General features: G+C 64.0%; 1 protein-coding gene across 2 annotated transcripts; it reads left to right on the top strand.

Moving 5' to 3' along the window:
- Positions 1-5031: 5031 nt before the first annotated feature.
- Positions 5032-19262, top strand: LOC137148458 (collagen alpha-1(XV) chain-like). 2 transcript variants are annotated; one of them, XM_067541267.1, is made up of 22 exons: positions 5032-5255; positions 6173-6315; positions 7268-7372; positions 7596-7658; positions 8049-8105; positions 8646-8825; positions 9051-9398; positions 9606-9716; positions 10062-10115; positions 10686-10712; positions 11056-11160; positions 11447-11491; positions 11881-11961; positions 12050-12091; positions 12570-12597; positions 13168-13217; positions 13847-13981; positions 14723-14785; positions 15616-15684; positions 16181-16375; positions 16912-17033; positions 18090-19262. In XM_067541267.1, the coding sequence occupies exons 1-22, from the start codon at positions 5072-5074 to the stop codon at positions 18298-18300; spliced, it is 2418 nt and encodes an 805-aa protein (XP_067397368.1). In that variant the 5' UTR covers positions 5032-5071; the 3' UTR covers positions 18301-19262. The 2 variants fall into 2 exon arrangements, with proteins under 2 accessions (XP_067397368.1, XP_067397367.1); XM_067541266.1 differs by having other exon boundaries at positions 6173-6336.
- The last annotated feature ends 3563 nt before the right edge of the window (positions 19263-22825 follow it).

The raw sequence follows: 22825 nt of genomic DNA, 5'->3' as shown, positions 1-22825 counted from the left end.
TGTTGTGGCAGGGGTCACCAGGTGGCGCTGTTCCACATCGTCTTACATGTTCTGTTTCTTGGCATGCGAGCAAGTTTTTAGCCCTTGAAGACATGCAGTCTTGCTGTTAATGTCATTTGGTGGCTGTAGCTTCTTTGTGCAAGGAGCTGTGGTGAGCAGCAGGAGCGTTTGCTCTTTGCCTTCAACTCTCTAATTACAGTACTGGAGGCAGAGTCGCTCCTTGGGAATCAGACGCTGGTGCTGGGCTGAGATTCCAGGGGGAAGGGATTTTCCCTGCATGCTGTTTGTGACCACCTCTGTTCCGGGACTGATGTATTTGTGTAAACAAAACCAGGGACTCTAAGAATAGCCCAGCCTCCTCATCAAAACCCAGGTTGTGGGCCCCGATCTCTGCTCTTGCTCAGCACTGAGCAAGGATAAAGTTAAACCAAACCCTGCTCAGCTCTAAATCGAGTTTCAGCCCAGAGCAGAGACTGGCATAGGGCTGATTTCCTTCTTGGCCAATATAAGGCAAGAGGTTCCGTGTGAGGGCCAAGAGGTGACACCTGGCCAAGGGTTCCCCTCCCCATGCAGGGTAAGGGCCGCATCTCTGCCCTTCCCCACTCCCTCTGGAAGTGGTGCCCCCGAGCGATCAGCCCAGCGGCTCCTGTGTTTAGCGCAGTGGAGTGAAGCTTCCTGAGCAGCAAAATGAAGCTTCTCTGGTCTGAGCGTTGCACGGATGCCCTCCCGCACCTGCAGGAATCCATGCCATCTGATGCCCACAACGCGTCGCCCCTTCACCTGGACGGAAGCAGGCAGGGGTGTTCCTGGCGCTGCCGTCTCTGGCTCGGCCCAGCTCAGGCTCTGGGGGGGAGGGTTTCTTCCCAGCCGTAAGAGCCAGAAACGTAATTAGTGTTTTAAACAGAGCTTCAACCCCACTGAGGCCCACAGCGCTTGGGGAGGGCGGCTGCCCCCGGCCCCACCCACCACTTCCCGCTCGACTTGCTGGGGGAAGCTTAGGGCAAGAGAACGGCCCTGCTTGGGGGCAGGGCCCGGGTGACCAGATGTCCCGATTTTATGGGACAGTCCCGATATTTAGGGCTTTGATTTACAGAGGCGCCTATGACTCCCCCATCCCCAATTTTTCACACTTGCCCTCTGGTGACCCTAGCTGGGGTCCCAGCCACAGGCTAGCTCCATCTCCCCATGGCAGCACGTCCCCTGTCCAGCGGCTCAGGCTGCCCGGCACTCTATGGCTCTGCCAATCGACACCCGGCTCACAGCACAGCACCCCCAGCGCCTTCTGGCCGAGGCCAGAGTCTGCCAGCAGGGACAGTCCCTCCTCCCTGCCAGGGAAGTTCCTGGCCCAGAGACATCCTGACCCTGAGCCTGGGGGTCAGCACTAGCTCGGGGGAATAGCACCCCCGGGAACCTCCTCCCCAGACCCCGCAGCGCTTGGGTGTTTCGGAGGCCGGGTCTCCCCTCTGAGCACCGGAGGAACCTGACACTGGGCAGCGTCTCTCCCAGGTGCCCGGCCAGGCGCCCTCTCGCTGCCAGCCCCAGCCTGGGAAATGGCAGAAATGAACATTCAGCTGCAGGCCAAGGGCCAGGTTGAGCCCAGATGCGACTCCCCGGCAGCTGGGCAGCTCTGCAGGACAGGGTCCATGCTCCTCTCCGTGCTGGGACCTGGGGCACCGGATCTGTGTCTCCAGGCCCTGGGCTAGGGGCCAGATCTGCCCAGCTCTGCAGAGGGGAGACGGGGAGGCAGGATGATAAGTTGAAAGCTGCCGGCACCTAGTGGCTATTTAAGAAATTAGAGGAAAGTGGGAGGATCTGGACAGGAAAAGCCCGGTGGTCTCAGTTCGCCTCTGTTCCTCCAGGGGCGAAGCAGTTCTGGTTCTGGTGCGTCTGTGCTGCCAGCCGGGGGGCACAGATCCAGGAAAGTGGCTTTCCGCACCCAGCAGTTCTGCAGCCCCCGCTGAGTGGCCCAGATCTGCAGCACAGTTCGGTTCTCGGTCCGTATCCTCGGCAGAAGGCTCGGTCCCTGCTGCGCCGTGCGGGTGGCTGGGCCCCGCAAATACAGAAAAGTCCTTGGCCCGTCCCTAACGCAGCGGAGCCTCCGGCGCGCCCACGCAGAGTCGGGAAACTGGTGCCCAGTGGCCCAGAGAGACTGGCGGGGTTTAGAAAATCAGCTTGGCAAAGCGTAGATGCTGGGGTGGAACAGAGGGCATGATGGGAATGTGACCCCAAACTCCCACCGGTCCCTGAGCGGGGCTGGTACCCCACGATACTGTGCAGATACTGACCACAAGCGAATGCACTGGAGGGTGGCAGGGGAATCCGGGGCTGCCCCCGACCATCCCACACACGCAGCTTCCTGCTGCGAGGACGCCCTGCCCCAGCAAACGTGCTGCGCTAGCGCTGGCGAGAGCAGGACGCCGGCAGGACATTCGCTGGTGAAAGCTGGTATGTAGACAAGTGCATCCCGGGGCTCGTTTATTCCAAGCCCAGGCATCGCTAAGGCTTTGTGCCTCGCTGCCCCCATCCTGGCCCGGGGTATCGCCAGGGGCTATTTTAGGACAGGAGGAGGAGTTGGGGGGGTCCTTTCTTGCAAGCACCCCTTGCTCTTGATTCCCATGTGGGAACTCGGTGCCCAGCTGTGTAATGGTCGCTGGGTAGGAGGCAGCGCGCTCCAGTGGCCATCGGATCAGCCCGTCCTGGCAATGCCACCGATTCCCAGCAGGGGTCATTGGGCCCCTGTGCCTCAGTTTCCCCAGCTGTCAGGGGCAGTCAGTACTGACCTGATGGGGATCACTGAGTGTGTGCAAAGGGCACCGGGTCCCCGCACGCAGGTCCAGCGAGCGCTGGGACTGTCCAAATGGGGGCAGTGAGGCACAAAGCCTTCGCGATGCCTGGACTTGGAATAAAAACCCCCGGGACCCGGTAACAGCAGAGCTAAGAGGGACTCGGCTTTTCCCTTCCAGATCCTCCCAGTTTCCTCTCAAGTGTTGTAAATAGCCACGAGGTGCCGGCAGCTTTCCCGGTGTCCCCCTGCGTCTCCTCTGCAGAGCCGGGCACAGAGCCGGTGCTGCAGCTCCCGCAGGGAGAGGATCTGCCCCTAGCGCTCACCTGCCTGCTAATCCTCCTTGGGGCGGGGAGGAGTTCTGGGCAACCCGGGGAGGGGGGAGGTGGAAGATGGGCCAGACGCCCAGGTGAGGGGCAGGACACCCTGAATGCTCAGCCATAGACACTGTGAAGGGCTGCTAGAAATTGGGGTGCCAGCTGGTGAGATCAGGGCTCCCCGTGTCTCCCGCGAGCTAACCGGACTGCCAGGTGCTCTGGGTGGGGTGCTGCGAGGGCGGGGGAAGAGGGGCTACTTAGCCAGCTGTACCTCCCCCCGGTGCATCCCCCCACAGTCCTGGGCAGCCCCCGGCCCTCGTGCAGATCTCTTCTGTTGCTCTAAACTTCCCCCAGCAGTTCGAGAGGGAAGTGGGGGGCAGAGGACTGGGGGGGCACGAAGGGGGCAGCTGCCCTCTGTGATCTCTGTCAGCACCACAGAAGGGCAGCTCTGTTTAAAATGCTCATTGCTTCCAGCCCTCCCAGCTGGGAAGAACCCCTGAGCTGTGCTGAGCCAGTCCCTGCCTGATGGCAGGGTCCCGCTTCCTTCCTGGGAGATGCCAACCTTGACGTGCTGCCCAAACCCAAACAGGCGCCCGGCCCCGCGGCTCCTTATCGGCCCTCGGCAACCTCGCCAGGGGCTGTTGTGTCTGCGCGGCCGCCAAGGGACCAGAGCGTGTGGGACAGGCCCGGTCCCCTGGCCAGGCCTTGTCCCTCCTCCCGGGGCCTGCCCTCCCCAGAGCCCCCCGACCGGCCTGGAGGCCCCACACCAGGGTCCCTCTCCCTGCCCTGCCCCAGGGGCCCCGGTGCGGAGAGCCCACGTTCCCCTTGCTGCCCCCTGCCCACGGGAAGGGCCCAGCCCCACACGCTCTCCTGCCCCACCCAGCTCAGGGGGGCTGCACCGGGGAGTCTCCCTCCCGCACCCCTGCACGCTTGGCGCCCAGCTCCTGAGACGACTGCGCCAGCAGATGCCCCCTGTCCCCCCTCAGCCAGCCACCCCCTCGCCCCTCTGTGCCAGCCCCACGGAGCCCCCAGCCTGCCTCCCTCCCAGCTGTCTTCTCTAGTCCCAGGGAGCTCCCCCCACCCCTCCCGGGAGGGGTCGGCCTCCTCTCAATCTGTGGGGCTGGGCACTAGGCTGTGCTGGGGGGGGCTCAGCCTGGAGCTCGGCCGGCCCGGGGCATCGCGCTGGCTCTCAGGGCCCCAGGACTTAGCAGGACGGGCTTTGCTGGGAGAGGGGGGGGGAAGGGGGGGGTCTTTGGGGACTTGGCCTGGGGCTACCCCCCCCCCTCGCGTGGGAACATCAGCCGAGCTATCCCCTGCCCCCAGAGACACTGCCGTCACCGCAGGGACTGGGGCAGGGAGATTCACCTCCCACACGCTGGGGCTCTCTGGGCCCCCCCAGCCCCACGGCCCACGCTCGCTCCGCTTCCCCGGCAAGCAGCGCGCTGGGGTGGGCCGAGGCTGGCGAGTTTCACACGCCCCCGCTCGGCTGCAGGTGCCCCTCCCTCTCACCCCGCAGCTCCCTGGTCCACCCCCACCAGCGACCCCCCCCCCGGCTCCCCCGGTGCCCCCCTCGCCCGGTCACGCCTTTCCATTCCTCAGCCCCTTTGTCCCCCCACCCAGCTGTGGTTTTCCCGCCCCAGTCCCCTCTCCCCCGGCCCAGCTGGGCGGGCACCAGCCCCTTTCCCACTGGCACCGGAGCTCTCCGCCAGGCCCCGATCCGGCCCCGCGGAAAGGAGGGTGCGCCGCGCCCCGCCGGCTGAGGGCCCGGGGATGAGCCAATGTCAGGCCGGGGGCGTGGCGGAGCCGGGGCGGGCGGGAGGCCGTGGTGTGATAAGAGCGCGGGGGCCGGGTGCCAAAGGTTGTCCCTGAGCCGCGGCGTCTCTGCGGGGAGGCACATTCCCGGGCGGAGGGCGGACGGAGCAGGCCAGGCAGCCGCCCGGCACCCGGAGCAGCCCGTGCCCCACACGGTGCCATGGGGGCCCCCCGGGGCGACCGCCTCCTCCGCTGCCTGTGCATCCTGCTGCTGGTGGGGGGCTGGGCACCCCCCAGCATGGCCCAGTGGTTCGTGCTGAGCCCCAAGGCGACGACCACGGACCCGCGCACGACGGCCGCGGCCCTGACGTCCCCTGCACGGCGCCCCCCGGAGGAGGGGGAAGGTAGGGGCTTGCGGTGACCTGCCCGAACTGCGTCCCGTGCTGGGGTAGAGGGCCCAGGTCCCCTCCGCCCCCCGTGCACCTAACAGCGCCCTGGGAGGAGGGGGCACGGACCAACCCAGGAGACAAGACAGCCCCAGAGCCCAGCCCCCTCCGCCAGCTGGTGTGGGGGGATGCGGTGGGAAGGGAGGGGAGTGGGCTCTAGTTAGAGCAGGGGAGAGCGGGGAGCCCGGACTCCTGGGTTCCGTTCTCAGCTCTGCCACAGACTCACTGTGTGACCTGCTCCGTGCCTCAGTTTCCCTGGGATGACGATGACCTTACAGGGCTGTGTGAGGCTCACTCCTTCGAGCAGCGATTCCGGGGAGCCTAGCGGCAGACACCCCGATTCCCCAGGGGCTGCGCGCCCCACAGCTCCCACTGAATTCAGTTCTTGAATCAGCCAGTTCCCCCCAGACGCTGCCCCCGGTGCCGGGTAGGGGGGTGCAGAGCATGGCGGGTGTTCCCAGCACCAGCCTGCTCCGTGCCATCAGCCCTCGGTGATTCACCGCTCCGCACCAGAGCGTGCGGGCAAAGGTGAGCGGGCGGGGGGGAGGACAGCCGGCTGGCTGGCTGGGTCGCACAGCTCTGCCTGTGTAGTTGTGGGCCCTGTGCCCATCACCTTGGAGCCCCGGCACCACCGGGACTGGGCTGGCCCACCCCGGGCGAGGCAGCTCACTCTGGCCGGCACGCAGGATGCCCCAGGCACGAGCAGAGGGGCTGAGATCGCGCCTGGCGTGTGGGCGGGGATCCGACCCTCCTGGCCGCTGGTCCCGCGGTTCCCCCAGGCCGCTCCCCGCTGGACGCTCCCTGCCGACGCCGCGCTGCCCGGGAGGGCCTGGCTCGGGCACGGCTGCCAGCCCGTCTTCCCTTGGCTCTTCCAGACGGGGACGTTGGCGACCCGGAGCCGACGCCGAAACTGCTGCTGAGCAAACCCCCCCTGGGGACTCCCCCCCAGAGCCAGGCGCTGGCGCTCGAGGAGGCTGTGGGGGGCGGGACGCAGGCCCCCTCGGGCACCCCCGGCCAGGTGCGTGGGGGAGGGGAGCAAGTGAGTGGGGGGGGGGGAGAGTGTGTATGTGGGTGTGGCCAAGATTGCACTGCTGAGTGTGTGCAGGGGGGGCTGGGTGTGCAAGGAGAGAGGGAGTGGGTGTGTCAGACACATGCAGGGCTGAGCGTGTGCGTTAGGGAGTGGGTGGAGGGGGGGGTTGGTGTGGGGGGCTCTCACTCTACACGGCAGGGCGAGTGCTGTGGAGGGGCAGGGGAGCTTTGCCGTCCCCCGTGCGGGTGACCCTCGCCAGCCCCCAGGGCTGCTTTCCCGGCCTGGAGGTGGGGTCCAAGGTCCCAAGATTGCCCGCACCCCGATACCCAGCCCCCAACCCTGCTCTGATACCCAGCCCCCTGCCACGCCCCGATCCCCAGCCTGCCCCACACCCCCCACGCAGCCTGGGGCCTGTCTTGCAGTTAATCAGTTCCCTTTGTTCCTGTCCTTCCCCCTTATCTCAGCCCAGCGGGCCAGACACAACAGCCCCCCCCAGATCCCCCGACTCCGGCCGGGCGCTCACAGCTCAGCCCTTCGCCAGGCCAGTGGCATTTTGCTGCTGCTTGTCTGGCTTTTGGACTAGATCTCCCGGGCCCCCCCCCCCCCACCTCTCCATAGCTCCCTCCCTCGCTTGGACGGGGGGGTCCGTCCCACCCCAGCCAAGCCCCGTGGCCAGGGCGGCTCTGTGGCTGGGCGGCAGGGCATGGAGCCAGCGCAGAGCCCGGGGGCAGGGGCCTCGCTGGTCCCTCTGGAGGGACTGTCTGGGGTAACTGCCCCTCACCCAGCCCTGCAGCCAGGCAGTGAGGGGCTGTGGGTCCCCCAGCTCTGGTTCCCCAGGCGGGGTTTCTGGTGCCCGGCTGGGCCCTCCAGGGGCCAGGACCCCTCGCTGCGCTGCGCTGCGGGGACTGATTTTTTCCCCCCGCTGCCCCATCTCTCCTAGACGCCTCCAGCCCCTGGCCGAGAGGAGCCGGCTGCCCGCACCCTCCGGCCCCCCGGGCTCTTCGAGGGAAGCGCGGAGGAGGACGAGGAGTTCCTGCAGATCAAGGTAATGGGGGGGGCGCTGCCAGAACCGGGGATCCCCCCACCTGCGCAGAGGGGGGGTGGCAGCAGCTGGAGACTTAGCAACTCCCGCTGGGCTCGGCGACTGCCCCCCTGGGGCCAACTGCAGATGGGAGCAAAGAGCCGGGTGCGATTCCCCCCCAGGTGCCTCTGCCAGGTTCCTGGGGGGCCGTGGCGCTGGTGCCCACACTCTCTCTGCTTTCTCACAGGCAACTGCAAAGATGCCCACGCCAGCAGCCCCCAGCCCCCGGGAAGCTGCCATCCTGGCCCAGGTGAGTGCTGGGCTGGGCGTGTTCCTGCCCGGCTGGGGGCTGGCACAGCCTGCCCCGGGCTAGGCCATGAACAGAGCAGGGGCTCCAGGAGCGTCAGTAACAACCCCCCCCCTTAGCCGTCCTCCGACCGTGCCTATGCCACCCGTGCCAGTAGCACCCAGAGCCCCGCCGGGCAGGCAGCTGCTGGCTTCAAGATTCAGCTGCAGAACAAGGATGCTGGGGGCTTTTCCAGCCCCCTCCACCCCCCGTCCCGCTCTCCTGCCTCCCCAGCCCCCTTGCTCAGCCCCATCACAGTCTGTCTCCCACCCCCACTTCGCAGCCCAGCAGTGGGGGGGGGCCGGCATCGTGCACTCAGCCCCCCCGCCACTCACGGCTCTTTCTGTCTCCTAGGCCAGTAACCGGTCGCAGTGCGTCTGCCCAGCTGTCCCCGGCCCCCTCGGCCCACAGGTAGGAAAGACGGTGGCTATGGGGGCTCGGTTCTGCCAAGGGCAGCCCCGTGGGGCAGAGCGCTGGGCACTGGGGGGGGCACCCACCCTTGAGAGCTTTGAAGGGAGCTGGGGTTTTGGGGGACCCTCCGGAGCCACACCCGCCTTCCCCTCCCCGCAATCCGACAGCTGCTTTTCGAGGGGCAGCCCCCTGCAAACCCCACGTCCCACCGCTCGCCGGGGAGCCACCAGCGCCGCGGCTGGGCCGGGCCGACACCCGCCCTCAGCCCCCACTGTCTGCCTGGCACCTCCGAGGATGTGAATTTCGGTCCAGCTGACACAACCCCCCTTCCAGCGCGGGCAGACCCAGCCCCCCTCCCCACGCCAGGGGGAAGCCGGGGGGGGGGGGGGGGCAGCACGCTGAGCAGCCCACCCAGCGGCTCAGCCGATCCCATGGCCAAGGACTGGAGACGCTGGCCCTGGGGGGGGACCCTGCGGCTGGTGCAGGCTCAGGAGCGTGGCTGAGGGACCCGCGAGCCACGGCGTATCTTCCCCCCAACAGGGAGAAAAAGGAGAGCGGGGGACCCCGGGGGAGAGAGGCCTGCCGGGATTCTCGGGGGAGCGCGGCCAGACGGGGAGCCCAGGGCTGCCTGGCCTCCAGGGGCCCCCCGGACCCCCCGGGCCGCCGGGCCTGCCTGGACTGGCAGCAGGCGCCGAAGGGCTGGCCGGACCTGAGAACGAGGTGAGGGCGGGCGGGGAGGGGAGGGGGCAGCTAGGGCTTTAGCGTGCTCGGGGGGGGGGGGGGGGGGACTCGGCCACCTGCCTTTCCCGAGGGATGCTGGGGCGGGGGGAGCAGGGCCGTGGGGCCGGTGTGGAAGAGCAGGGGGCTGCAGTGGGGGCAGCGCGGGCGATGGGGAGGCTGGCACCGCAGACGCAGCTCTGCTGTATCTCTTCTCTCTCCTGCCAGCTGACAAAGCAGCCGTTTGTGCCCGGCGTGGCGGGGCCCCCCGGTCCCCAGGGTGTGCCCGGCTACGCAGGGCCTCCGGGCCCCCAAGGATACCCAGGGCACGAAGGCATCCAAGGCGCCCCTGGACTGCCAGGCCATGAAGGGCACCAAGGACCGCCGGGCCTGCCGGGGCCGCCTGGGGCTCCAGGCCCGCTGGGTTTCCAAGGCCCCCCGGGACCTGACGGCCCCCCCGGACCCCCAGGACTCCCAGGAGCGCCAGGGCGTGAAGGGCCCCCAGGCCCTGAAGGGCCCGTGCCACCGCCAGGAAACCCGGGGCCAGCCGGGGAGCCGGGATACCCCGGGCCAAAGGTATTGACCGATCTGCTGCACGGCCTCAACCAGTCGCGACCCCGCCCCGTGCCTCAGTTTCCCCAGCTGTGCGACAGGGGATAATGCCACTCCCCGCCCCCCCACCCCGCTCCGGCTCAGCTTCCTGGGGTCTGCAGAGCGCTGGGTCCCGGAGACGGGCAGGGGTCGTGTTCTTGACTCGTTCACACCCTGCGCTGTGTCCTGCAGGGCGAGACGGGTGATCTCGGCCAGCCTGGCCCTCCAGGCAGCCCCGGCCTGATGGGAGAGAAGGGGTCCCCGGGCCCGCCCGGGCCGCCAGGATCCCCCGGGGAGTACAAGGTGAGCGGGCATGAACTTCACCCACCTGCCAGTGCCCAGAGCCTCCAGAGACACCCACGGGAGCATTGCTGTGGCGCCAGACTTGGGGGGGGGGGAGCTTGGTTCTGGGGGGGGACACGTGCACCCATGCCAAGGAGGCGCAGCAGGGGGTGAAATGCTGGCGGCTGCGGCCAGGAGCGGGGGCTCTGTGGGCAGGAATGTTTCACAGGCACTTTGTGCTGGTCTAAAAGGTGACGGCAGGTGTGGGGCAGATGGGGGGGGTCCGGCCCCCCCATGCCATCGTGCAGGGCGAGGGCGGGAGGAAGGGCCCAGATGCCCCTCACGGCTGTGTTCTTCTCACTGCAGTGTGACCCACACGCTTCGGGGCACCCCACATGGGCCGGCCCGCCGGGTCCCAAGGTGAGTGCGTCTAGGTACGGGCAGAAAGGGGAGCGCGCCCCCTACTGAGCCCCCCGCCCGGCTCCCTGCAGCACAGAGCCCCTAGCGCTGCCCTGAGCCACTAAAACCTCCCCTGCAGCCTGGGGAATCCTTGCAGGTAGCCCCCACCCCGGCTCCCCCACCCGCCAGGTGAGTTGAGCGGCCCCACGTGGGCTCTGGGAGACAGAGGAGAGTCCCAAAGTCCATCTTCAGGTCTGCAGCACCCGGAGCGCTCCCTTCCCCCGCCCCATGGCTCCTCCCCCGTCTCCCGGGCTGGAGATTTCCCGGGCGTAACACGTGTGTTTACACACGTCCGGCAGAGTGCGGCCATTATCGGGTGCAAAGCCGGGCAGAGACCGTCATGGGCACTCCCCCCGCCACGCTGCTCCCTGTTCTGTTACTGGCCCCGTATACCAGCACACCTGTGCCTCAGTTTCCCCATGTGTACAAGAAGGCAGCTCCCACTTCCCAGGGGTGCTGGGGCTGTGTGAGTGGGGACCCTGACTCCCCCTGAGAGCCAGGCACCGAAGGGATTGTCTCCTTTCCTTACAGGGTGAAAAGGGAGATCCCGGAGAGCCGGTGAGTAGCCATGGAAATCTGCGGGGAGCCAGCTGTGCTACGGCAGGGGCTGGCAGGTGGCTGGCCTAGCCGTGGGGACAGGTTGCCCAGGGCACCTCCACCCTGAGACCCAGCACCCGCTGTTATTCTGACCTTCCACCCTCAGTCCAGACCCGCCGCAGGGCACAGACTGCCGCTGGGGGGCCAGACTGAGCCCAGACAACTCATTTCACTTGTGAGCTAAGCCTGATGTCCAAAGCTGAGGGGCTAACATGCACCCAGTCGCTGGCCCCGAGGGCCCCAGGGCCCAGGGGAAGTCATGATGCTTTTGCTAACGCCTCTCTCTCTCTTTGCTGGCTTGCAGGGATGCCACGGCTGCCCCGGGGAGGCTGGGATCCTGCCAGGCCCCCCGTCTTTCCCCGGCTCCAGCAGCCTGCCCGGATCCTGGGTGCCGCTGACCTACCAAGAGGTTTGTCTGAAGTCGCTGGCGTGTGGCGGGGATGGTTGTTGGTGCCCCGAGGCGAGGGGCACGGGGACTGTCGGTGGGTGGGGAAGGGGCCCCTCCGGCACCCACCTCTTCCGCACCCCCGGCTGCTGGATCCGACCCAGCCATCACCCCACAACGGCTCTGCCCTCTGCCAGCCGACCCGGAGAGCAGCCCCCAGAGCGGGGCAGGCGGGCGGCCGAGCTCGGGCGATACGGCGGCATGGACGGCTGAACGACCCCTCCCCACGTTTCTCTCTCTCCCCACACAGGGCGGCAAAGTGCAGACGGAGATTTACGGCGCCCTCGTCCCCCACGTGAGTGGTGGCCTGGCTCTTGTCTGCGCGGCCCCGTAGCTTTTGCTCGCCCGCCCCCTTGCCCCCAAAAGGGGGAGCCCCCGGGCGGAGACGTGCCCAGGCCTGTCCTGCACTCGGGGGCTCGGGGAGGCTGTTTGCAGGAGGCTCTGGGGGGCGAGGGGATCCGAGATGGGGCAGAGGAATGCAGATGGCTGGGGAGGAGAATGCGGTGGGGTTTCAGGAAGGCCATGAGGGAGGACAGGAGGATGCCCAGTGAGCAGGGGAGGCTTTGCCAAGGCTGGGGGCAGCAGGAGTGAAAGCCCAAACCGAGAGCAGGGGCTGGGTGAGAACGGGGGGGCACTCCTGCTGCCTGGGAGCCACTGCCAATTCAGTGCTGATCTTGATTTCAGGGTCCCCCCGGCCACCCCGGAAATCCAGGCCCCCCCGGCCCCCCGGGACCCCCCGGAGCACCAGGCGTCCTCTACGTCAATGTAAGGATCCCAGCCGACGGCCGGGCGTGCGTTTGCGCCAGCGCTTGGTTAACGGACTCGGGACAAACCAGCTTGTCTTTGATTTCAGAGGGTTTATCCCGTCCGCCCCAGGCCATTCTGCAAGCATCCGGTAAGACATGGGCCTCCTGGGCCCCTTGCCAGCCTCCCCTCCTGCCCGCAGTGAGACCAGAGCCCCAGCTGCTGCAGGAGAAGGATCATGGAGGGAGCAGGGAACCCCAAGTCTTCATCCTGGCTCCAGAGGCTGCTCTGCTCCTGGCTAGGGTGCCTGGGGCAGAAGGCAGGGCAGGGCTGGCTTGGTCCCAGCTCTTCCTCGGCAGACGCTTCCCCCGGGCCCCCCAGCCTGCGCCGGTTAGCGACTCAGGCATCGTTTGGATCTGGCTCCCCGTAAGCCGGGGGCCCACGCAGTGAAGCTTGCAAATCACCCTCCTGCAGCAGGAAAGACCTGCCAGGGAAGCTCTCGCGTGTGCCCGGCTTGGGAGAAGGAGCTTGTGCCCCCACCCATCTCCCGCTCTGTGGCAGCTGAGCCGTGCCCGTCTGGCCTGCGATGGCCCGGCGCTGACAGCGCCACGTTTACTTGTTTTTTCCAGGTGGCCCATGACCCGGCTGGGGACGCAGGTAGGGACCTGGCCTGCGGCACCGCAGGGGGCTGAGGACCAGATTTCAGGCCCAGTTAGCAGAGGCGGGAACTCTCCCACGCTTCACCAGCAGCGTCCAGCATGTTGCGCTTCAGTCTGCCCTCACCCGTCCCCCACTGCCCTGCTCTCTGACCCCCAGGGTCGTGGCCGGCACATGCAGTGCTTCCGCAACGCAGGCCTGCAGCTCTCTGAGCTCCCTGGGGCTGAGCCAGCGCCCTCCCGTACTCGGTCGGTGTCTTTCCACTGGCTCCAAGGAGCTTTGCCTCAAAGACGGTGCCGCCCTCACCGCCCCATGAGACAGCTGGGCTGACGAGCCAGCCCCGGTCCTTGTCCTCGGAGCTGGTGGAGACTGGCCGCCCAGCCCTGCGGCCAGCTAAGGAGCAGGCCTTGTTGAGTGGCGTTCTTGGCCATCTCCCCTGCTGTGATCTCCAGATTTCCACCTCCTGAGTGGGGACCAGCCCTGCCGTCTGGGAGGGGTTGGGGGGGGGGGGGGGGACGGACAGTGGCTTTTCCACTTCCTCGCCCGACGTCTCTGTCTGCTGCCCTCTAGATGCTGAGTCGCCTCAGAGGGATGCCCACGACCCCCAGCCTGACTCCAGGGTGTGTATTGGACTTCGGCTTCTAGGAACATTTTCCCATCTTCTGCGGCACGTTTATTTGTAGCCACCTGTGTCGTCCGTCCTTCGGGGCAGGGCTTTCCATGCATGGAGGCGGCCGCGGGGCAGCACAAAGGAGACTCCCCCCTATGAGGCGTCGGCTGCAGCAAACGGCCTCCAAACACCCCTCAAGCCATGTGGCGAGCATGGCACGCCCGCTGCTGGGGCACCTGGGAGCTGCACCTGGGTATTGTGGGCCTTCTAATGCACCCAGGACTCTTGGTGGGCGCTGGGGCTTTGGGGTAACTCCCACTGTATCCTGGCATGCCGTTAGGGTGGGTGCTTGTGTTTGCTTAGCCGTGCTGGGGAGAAGTCAAGGGAGAAGGCCCTGGCCCCGAGCAGAGGACCCCGTCCCAAGGGAAGCAGCCTGCTGCCATAGCATGGGGCCAGCAGCGGTGGATGGATATGGGGCACTTCGGGCTGTTGCCAGCATGGGGTGCTCCAAGCAGCCGATTGCTGGTGCCAGAGTGGGAACGGCCTAGTGTGGACCCGGGTGGAGCGGCGGGGCCATGGCTGAGGGCATTTCTGCAGTCTGGGCTAAGCCCGTCACTGCTTGGCTTCTTCTTCCCTCAGCGTCACACCTGGGTCTTCGAGTCGAAGGAGCTGATGTTCAAATCCGGCGCGGCCGTACCCGAGGGGAGCCTGGTCTACGTCAGCGATGGGAACAGCGCCTTCATCCGAACTCAGAAAGGCTGGAGCAAGCTCCTGGTACGGTACCTGCCAACCAGGAAATGCCAGACCCCAGCAGGACACGGCGGGGGGTTCTGGATCGCTAGCAATAACGAAGGCTTGGGGTCTCCATAGCGCCTTTCATTCCAAGCATGTAATTAACACTGCACGACACCTTGAAAAACCTTCCTGGCTGGGAACGGTTATCCCCATTTCACAGGAAACTGAGGCACAGACGGAGGAAGTGAGTGGCCCAGACTTATGCAACCAGTCAGTAGCAGAGAACAGAATCCAAGCCCTGACTTACATTCCCTGAGACTTGGTGCGAAATAGTCCCGTAGCAGCACAGAGGGTTTAGGAAGCTGTGAAATGGGCTGTCTGGAAATACCGCTGCTTACGAGTCTCCAGGGAGAAAACGAGTCAAGCCATGGGGAAAAGGCTGAAAGATAACAAACTCTTGTAGGGCCTCTCCAGGTTTCGGGGCCAACTCCCGGCAGATTTCTCTCCCGCCAGGCACTGGGCTCCAAAAGGAAATGGCTCTTTTATGCAAAGATGTTGGTTTCCAATAAGATCCCAGTGGAAGAACAGGGCCGGGTTTCCCTGAAGGGAACCGTATATGAATAAGCCACGGGACTGGATTGAGACCTAACACGTCCCTGTGTGTGTGTGTGTGTGTGTGTGTGTGTGTGTGTGTGTGTGTGTGTGTGTGTGTGTGTGTGTGTGTGTGTGTGTGTGTGTGTGTGTGTGTGTGTGTGTGTGTGTGTGTGTCATTTTGAACAGCTGGAAGATTCGGATTCCATATTGGCTGGCGATGACCCTTCTGTGCCCACAGACCATCCACAGGTGAGGACTCCCCGGTGCACCCGACAGCCCGGGTGCGGACAGGACGTAGCTGGTGTCAGCAGCTCCAGTGACATCCATGGAGCTATGGCCACGTCCGGCTGCGTCTTGAGTTCCTCTTACTCTTACCCCAAGTCCTGAGCACGGAGGACGCAGACCTAGGGCTCTTCAGCCAGCTGGCCTGGCCTGGAAACCTGCTTTGCTCCCCAGTGGCATCTGCACAGGCCCTGTGGGAGAGAAGGGTGCGTACGTACCCTGCGGCTGGGGAGGTGTCTCCGCACAGCGCGTGCCTGGTCCTGAATTCTCACGCTTGCTGCTGCTGAGGGCCGCAGAAGCCCTGCAGCTGGACACTGACCAGCTCGCTCGCTGCTTCAGGCTAGGGGCGTCTGTGCGCCCCAGGCTCAGGAAGGGCAGCGCAGGGGGCGGGGAGGGAGGCAAGGAATAGCAGGGCCGTCCCGCCCCGCCAGGAGCCACGCACTCTGGGATCCAGAAGCACAGACGCTGCAGCGATGGGGGCACGAGAGGGGCCAGCCTAGCCCGTGCAGGAGGGGGAGAAACAACACAGCACGGAGAGCATGGGGGGAAGGGCCCCGGGAAATTCATCCAGTTCAAGGCAGGAAAGGACAAAGCCGATCCCTGTGTCTGCCCCGGAATGCCCCCGGGGCATGGCGCTGCCGCGTCAGTCTGAAGGCGGGCTGTGCTCGGGGTCCGTGTCCGGTTAGCGGGACCTAGCGTAAGGGCTGTGTCTCCGCCGGGCCCGTGCTGAGCTGGCCACGCCTGCAGCCTGCCCTGCCTGGTTAACGCCCCGGAGACTCACACGCTGTATTTCCTAGGTCCGGAAGGAAGGGAGTCGAGCAGGTGCCGGGATCCTGCCAACCAGCATCACCCCGAGGGTGCCGTCGGTAAGCGGCAGGCCGGCCTTCGGTCCCCTTTGGGCACTGACGGGGAATCCCTGCCCGCTAGGTGGGACTCCCGGCTCTGCTTCCTGACACCAAGCTGCCGCCAGCAATGTGGAGGCAGCGAGCTCTGCTGCGGGGTGGTGGTGGGGGGGATCATCATGTTACACCATGGCCCCCCCCGGCTGGTCCAAGCTGCGAAGGAGCCCAGCCAGCCAGGGGCAGAGGCCAGGGTCTGTCCCGCCAGCAGCCTGCAGGGCGCCAGCCAGCGTGCTGTTGCCCATGTGCTCCGGGGACCGACGTGCGCTGTGGGATCTCCGCGCCCGCAGGCCTGCTCCGAGAGAGCACCGCTGGCGCCAGGTTTCACCCCGGGGGCACCCCACGTGCTTTACAGGCCCCCTTGGGTGCTGGTGCCCTGTTTACAGGCCGAGCCAGCGCTAACCCGCCAGCGTCCCCCCCTCCCTTCGCCCACCCGCTCCCGTTAACCCCTCTGCTCTCTCAGCTGCGCCTCGTGGCGCTAAACTTCCCTCTGCATGGCGACATGAACGGGCTCAGCGGCGCCGACCTGCAGTGCCACCGGCAGGCGCGGGAGGCCCAGCTGTACGGCACCTTCCGGGCCTTCCTGGCGTCGGCCTCGCAGGACCTGGTCTCCATCGTGAAAAGGACAGACAGACAGCTGCCCGTGGTCAACCTGAAGGCGAGTAACCAAGCCCAGCAGCAGCGTTCGCAGCGTTAGCCGGCTGCTGTATCTCCCGCCCGGCCGAGCCGCCGGCTGGGTCCTTGCGCCGTGGCCCAGCATTTGAGCTTCAGAGCCGCCAGGAAAACATTTTTAAAAGTTTCCCAGAGATCCCAGAAGCTGAAACCTAGTAGGTCCATGTAGCCCTTCCTCCAAGCAGGACTGTGCTTTACAGCCTGTTCTCCCGGGCAGTCCAGTGCTGGTGCCCCCGGGGCTGGATGGGGTTTGCACCAGCTCCTCTGGGGAGATTACTGCACAGCCAGATCCACCTCACTGAGCCAGAACGGACGCCTGCCCACTCCAAACCAGCCCTTGCCTTCTGGCTTGTGTGCACGAGAGTCCCAATGAATCCCCCTGAACCTGGCCTGGCTCCAAACGGGGAACTCAGGCCAGGGCTGGACGGCCGGTGGCCCGGGAGCTTGGGTCGTTGCCTGGCCCTGGCCCGAGATGAAAACTCTGTGATCTTTCACGCTCGGTCAAACTGATTCCAATGGCAGGGCCAGCTGCTGGCAAAGTCCTGGAACTCCCTGTTTGAAGGCGATGGCGCCACCCACTTCAACTCACTGCGGTTTCCCATCTACACATTCAACGGCCGTGATGTGCTGACGGATCCCATCTGGTGAGTGTGGGCACGGGAGAGCGTCCCAGCACAGGAGCCCTGCGACCCCTCCGCCTGCCCGGAGCACAGCGGGACTGTCTAAGGCCCAGCGGGGTCACTGAGGGGAGACGTCAGTGGGGAGGGGACAGTGCAAAGAGGTAATTCCTAACAGACCCTAAGAGAGTGGCAACCCGTGGGACAGGATCCGCCCCAGCAGCCCTGTCGCAAAGGATCTGGGAGCGGGGCGTGTTTAAACCAACCCCCGCCAAGTGGCATGCCCAGAACTCAGGATTCTGGCTCAGATCAAAGCAGCAAAGGAACGTAGGGTTTGCCAAATCCCACCAGGCTATTGGCCCCTCCAGTCCAGTGTCTGACCACCAGCCCTGGCTACCAGCTAATGCCTCAGAAGGCAGCCAGGGACATAACCTCTGCTGCACCCGGCCAATTGGCCAGCACTCCATCTGGGGGCCAGAATTCCTTTCTGACCCTAGGGCTGACGAGCCGAGGTTTCGTTACCTTCATTTTAACTGCAAATCACGTAAATGGCCACTGCGTTTCCTAGCCCCTTTCTAGAGCTGTGCGCGGGGCATGTCCTTCTGGGAGACGGGTTTTGCACAGGGGATATTTGTATCCAGCAGCTAAAGGGTTGGTTATCTATGGCTCCCTTGCATGCGAATTCATTACAATGCCAGGGCCGGGACTCCGTTCCTGGGGGCCTGCAGTGCCCAGGAACCAGTGGAAAAGGAAGATGTTGTGACAGTTGCCTGTCCCCCGCGTCTAATAAAGTCTGGCAGCGGGAGAGGCTTGTGCCAGCTTCTCAGCCGGGTGAGGCGGCTGCGTGGAGTTTGAAGCACTCTCGCTTCCTGGGGGTTAACCCCAAAGCTGAACTTTTCCCAAGCAGCCACTGGTTTGGGGGGGCCCCGCAGGAGACACTCGCCTTGGGGCGATGGTCAGAGGCTGGGTGCCCCAGGCTCCCCTGGGCTTCGCCGGGAGGGTGGACACTAAATCTCTGAAAATCAGGCCCTGTGTGGCTTCCGGCTGAACCGCACTGATGCCAGTCTGGTACTGTGTCGCCAGGGCTCACAAGGTGATCTGGCACGGATCCAGCCCGCGCGGGCACCACGCCGTGAAGGAGGACTGCCGCGGGTGGCGGAGCGCCAGCCTAGCAGAGGGCTTTGCCTCTCCCCTGGGCGAGGGGAAGCTCCTGGCAGAGCAGCGCCGCGACTGCGCCAATTCCTTGGCCGTCCTGTGCATGGAGATCAACTTCCCTTACCTGCACATGTGGTGATGCGAGCTGCTGGTGGGGCAGCAAGGGGGGCCGTGGGCTGGCTGTCCCACCACAGCTGGATGCAACGAGACTGAATGAAAGCGAGCAGAGAATTACCTGCCCACCCTGCCTCTGCTCTGGGCTCAGGGGCTGTTTCACCATTATCCCCCGTGATGGAGCCAGCCTGGTGCCTGCAGCCAGGGGGTCTGTCCTTGACTAGGAGGGGGGTCCCGGTGCGTGGAATAGAGACCAATGACGGGGTTGCTGCAGATGTCCCTGAACTCAGAGCCATGCCACAGCAGAATGCAAACACCCCCGCCATCCGCCAGCTCACGGCGGCATTGGATCTAGTCAGTTAGAGCTAAGCACGGGGGCCTCCCCGAGAGAGGGGGACAGTCCCACGGTCCCGTGCCCTTGCTGGGCTCCCAGGTAGGGACTGCAGCGGGCGCTGAGGTGCAGAGGAGAGCTGCTGCGCTGCGTGGCCAGTCTTCTCTGCACAGGGGCAGTTGTGCATCTCAGCCTGGGACGCTGCAGAAGATGCTAAACGCTCGTCTCCTCTCCGCGCGGGGGCGGGGAAACAGGCCGGAAGAGTTTGCCGGCCAGTCGCTTGGGTCTTGTTCTGCCTCTGCCAACTCCCAGATTCAGGCATCTCTGGCAGCTTGCGCTCGCTTTCCCAGCAGTGCCCCCTGCCCAGCGGCTCTGTGCCGAGCTCTTACCAGCTGCTGTTCCCTACGCGATCAGTGGAGCAACGGGAGAGGCTGTGGGCTGCGTGCTGGGGTTTTGTGTATGTGTGTGTATATATATTTTGAACTCTGCTTGCATTAGGGCTTTCTGCTGAGCTGCGTTATGGCAATGGTCATTGCCAGCGTGCCGGGCTTAGCTAGCGCAGGAGAGCGCGGGGTAAGTGGGGACTCTGCAGCCTCCCGCCCAGACTCTTAGCTTTGAAAACCACCCTGTGCTTGAGCGGGAAATAAAAACGTTGACCGGTTCAGGTTTGGGCTCTTGGTTCTTGTTTGTTTTCTAACAGCACCTGCCGATCCCGGGCAGCGTCCAGACAGAACAGCTAGCGGGGGGCTGCCCCAAGGGGCTTACACATGGCGGCAGATTTTCATTGTTCAGCGCCCACCAAAGGGGCCGGATTCTTCCTGCTCCCTGGTCGGGCGCCTACACTGCAGTTGGGAGGCAGCCTCCCAGCCTGGGGAGCCGGACTTGCTGGAGCGAGCATGTTACAAGTAGCAACGGGGACGTTCCGGCCGGGACTGGAGCTTGGCTCGGAAGCCCAGGGCATTGAGTGGACTCGGGAGCCCAAGCAGCCGCCCAGGCCAGAACAGCCACGTTGCCGTTTTCAGCTCAATCCCCTGGCACAAGCCTGTCTACGAGCCCGGGGAGACTCCTTCCCAGCTGCAGTGTAGACGCACCTTTCAGCACCTAATGGGGGGGGGGGGGGGGCTGGTTTTCAGAAGTGCTCCACACCCGGCCAGCTGCCACGGTGCCACCTACACGGCCCCTGGGCTAACTCTGACCTGGGACCTTCTGAGACGCCAGAGCCTGCTTCTGAATGCTGAGCTCTTGCGAATCTGGCCCCTGAGGAGAGAGCCCAGGAGGATCCAGCAGTCACCCGGTGGCTGAGCTGACAGACGCAGGAGCTTTCATCCCTCGTGCTTTCCAGGGATTCCAGTGGCAGGCCACCAACGCAGGCTGTTTTTTTTCAAACCGCGCGTTCTGCTCTGCTGGAGATTAGCCACCCACAGGGCTGCCTTTCCCCTCACTCAGCTGGAGGGTTGTTCTCTGGTCCCAGCCAGGCTGTCATGTCATGAGCCCAGCGAGCTGAATCAGGGCTTCGTGGTCTGTGCAATGAGATGGAAGCGGGGGGCCAAGGCCCCTCACAGGGCTGCCTGCTTAGTGGGCCCAGCAAGGGATACAAGAGCATGAAGACTGACCTCTCCTCAGCCCCTGGAAGGAGTCCCTGCAGGGCAAGGCTGAGGGGCTCTGGCAGGGGGCAGCGGGTGGTGCGTGCACAGCTACTGCCCATGATGCGCCTCTCCTGGGGATGCTCCTTTGACCAGCAGCATGATGCTGTTTAGAAGGAACCCTCAGCACTCGGGAATGAAAACAGGCTTTGTAGAGGTGAAGCAAGCCTCCAAGCTTACGTGGCGCGAAGGGTCAGCCCTCTGCAGAGCCCCGGAGGGCAGCCAGCGGCTTGTGGCAATCAAGAAACATCCCTGAGCTTGCTGTAGCATTGCCTTAAGCGGCCCGCCAGCCAGAGCAGGGGCGGTTCAGTGCTCTGCTTGTCCCAGTCAGCAACTGCTCAAGGAAGCAGTGCAACCAGGAAAAGACAGGCTGTCAAGAGAGGCAGAAATGACTGCGAGTCACAGACTCGGGAAGGTTAAAGGGACACAGCGGGGAGAGGGGGAGTGTCATAATGCTCTACAATAGCGTCTTCTTCCCACTGGTTTTTATATACCATCTTCTCAATCAAACATGACTCTGCAGTTCATGGGTCTGATGTTTTCTCCTCCATGTGCACACCCCGGTTTGGTACTGCAGGCTCGTTTGGGCACTGGGTTGTAAGGTTGGTCTGAGCACAGCCTTTCTGTTTAAGGGGAAGAAAAAGCAATGCCCCTCCAACAGCGACACCCTCACAAGGGGAATCAAATTGCAAAGCCACCCAGGCATCAGCTGTGCAGCGTCTTGTCTTCAGAGGCATGAACCTTGTCTTGTTTAAATCCAAACATGTCACGGACTGAAAAAAAAATCAAGCTGTTTCCACTGACGGGTCTGAAAAAGGTTTTGAAGTGGGCAAAACTTCCACCTTCAAGAGCATTCTCCAGTTTGGGGGGTTGCCATTTTTGGGCGTCCGGCTCCCGATACCTAGGCTCTCATCTGCAAAGAGCTGAGGACCCTTGCACCCCCGCTGAAGCTGTGGGTGTTCAACCCCTCTGTTAGCAAGGTCTGAGCGGCTGGGTGACACTCGCCATGCTCAGCAGCTGAATGGGGGCACGTTATTGCATGGGCTTTGTATTTGCATGAGTACAATTAAGTTCTCAGCATATTGCATAAGCACAGGAGGTGTTGAGCATAGTGGGAAATGGTCCACGTGTCTGGTATTGTGTTAAAGTCACTTCTGTGTTAACTGCTGGGGTAATGAAATGTCGTCCTTCGATTGTATGAACAAATGGCATCAGATCTGTGTTTAGCCTGCTCTGATAAAGAATTCACTCTCACCCGAACAGAGCCCAAAAGGGTGGTGGACGGATGTTTCAGCACTGCAAGGGGGCGGAGGTTGAGGGGAAGTCTCCTGTTGAGAGTGCACTAGCCCTGGCAAGGGACTACCCTCAGGCATGGATCGATGATCTCCTCCCACTGCTAAATGGTAGAATTAATGATTCCTCTCGGAGTCTGTTGTTTGTTAAAAGCAGAGACATTGCTCCACGGCCAGGCATGGTGACCTTGTCAGCTCCGCTGTGAAGAACAAGCACAGAGCGTGAGTCCTGGGTTGCGGAACAAGGGGTCCTGCTGTCCGAGCTCCTGTCCTGTCCGAAGCTCGGGCCTTGTGGGTCTCCCACCAAACTGCCTGTCCATTTCCGCCTCCACCAGCCCACAGGGCTCGGTGTGAAGGCCCCAGCACCGGGCTGGGAGCAATTTCAGCCAAGGATTGGTTTGTTGATAATAAGTTCTTCCTCATCCTCCAGCCCTCTACCCATGATCCTCATTCCTAACTCCTGCCTTCCCCCCCAAACAAGCTTTCTGCCCATGATCCCCCACTCCCAGCCTGTTTTTCGCTGTCCAAAGATGTTGATGTTGGCTTAGGTTTTAAAATGATCAGAAACGGGGGTTTCCTTGAAAAAAACAACCAGAGCCAGATGTGTTGTTTCTCTTTTAATTTGTTACTTCCAAACACAAGCTCTGTATATTCTACCCCAGAGCGGCAGATCATTGTCCCCTGTGTCCTGCGAATTAACTACATGGTTTATGCCGTCGTTACGAATAAAGGTTTTGTTCGTAAAAAAAACAAAAAAAAATTGCTTCTGTGTCAGCAGAAGGTTTTCCCATGAGCTGAAATTCACTAAGAGCTGAATCACCAGAGACTGGGAAACCTTGACTGACACCCACCAGAGAGGTGCCAGCAGCAGGCAGCACCTGCAGATGGCAGAATCGGTCAGCGGCAGTAGATGGCAGGAGCAACAGCGGTCAGCACCAGCAGATGGTGAGAGCCAGGAGCGGTCAGCGCCTGCAGATGCCAGGATCGGTGAGCGTCTGTAGACAGTGGGGGGCCAGCAGACAGCGTGAGCCAGGAGCGGTTGGCGCCAGCAGACGGTGAGAGCCAGCAGCAGGGACTCAGTGAGGCCCGGAGGTGGCAGGAGGCAGCAGCGGAGGAGGCCTGGTCAAGCCTGCGTCCGGCTGTCTGAGCCCCAGCCGAGAGATGGACATTGCAGCTACAATGGTCAGTACAGGGGAAAGCGAGTAGGGAGAGGCGAAGGACACGCCTCAGTACTCTGGGATGGGTTTGGCTTACTGAGTTTATGAATTCTGTGTGCACTGTTTC

Source organism: Emydura macquarii, unplaced genomic scaffold (genome assembly GCF_026122565.2).
Source record: "Emydura macquarii macquarii isolate MOO-44397 ecotype Brisbane River unplaced genomic scaffold, CSIRO-AGI_Emac_v2 contig_629, whole genome shotgun sequence".
In the NCBI taxonomy this organism is placed as follows: domain Eukaryota; kingdom Metazoa; phylum Chordata; order Testudines; family Chelidae; genus Emydura; species Emydura macquarii.
This window is presented reverse-complemented; position numbering and strand designations above follow the sequence as displayed.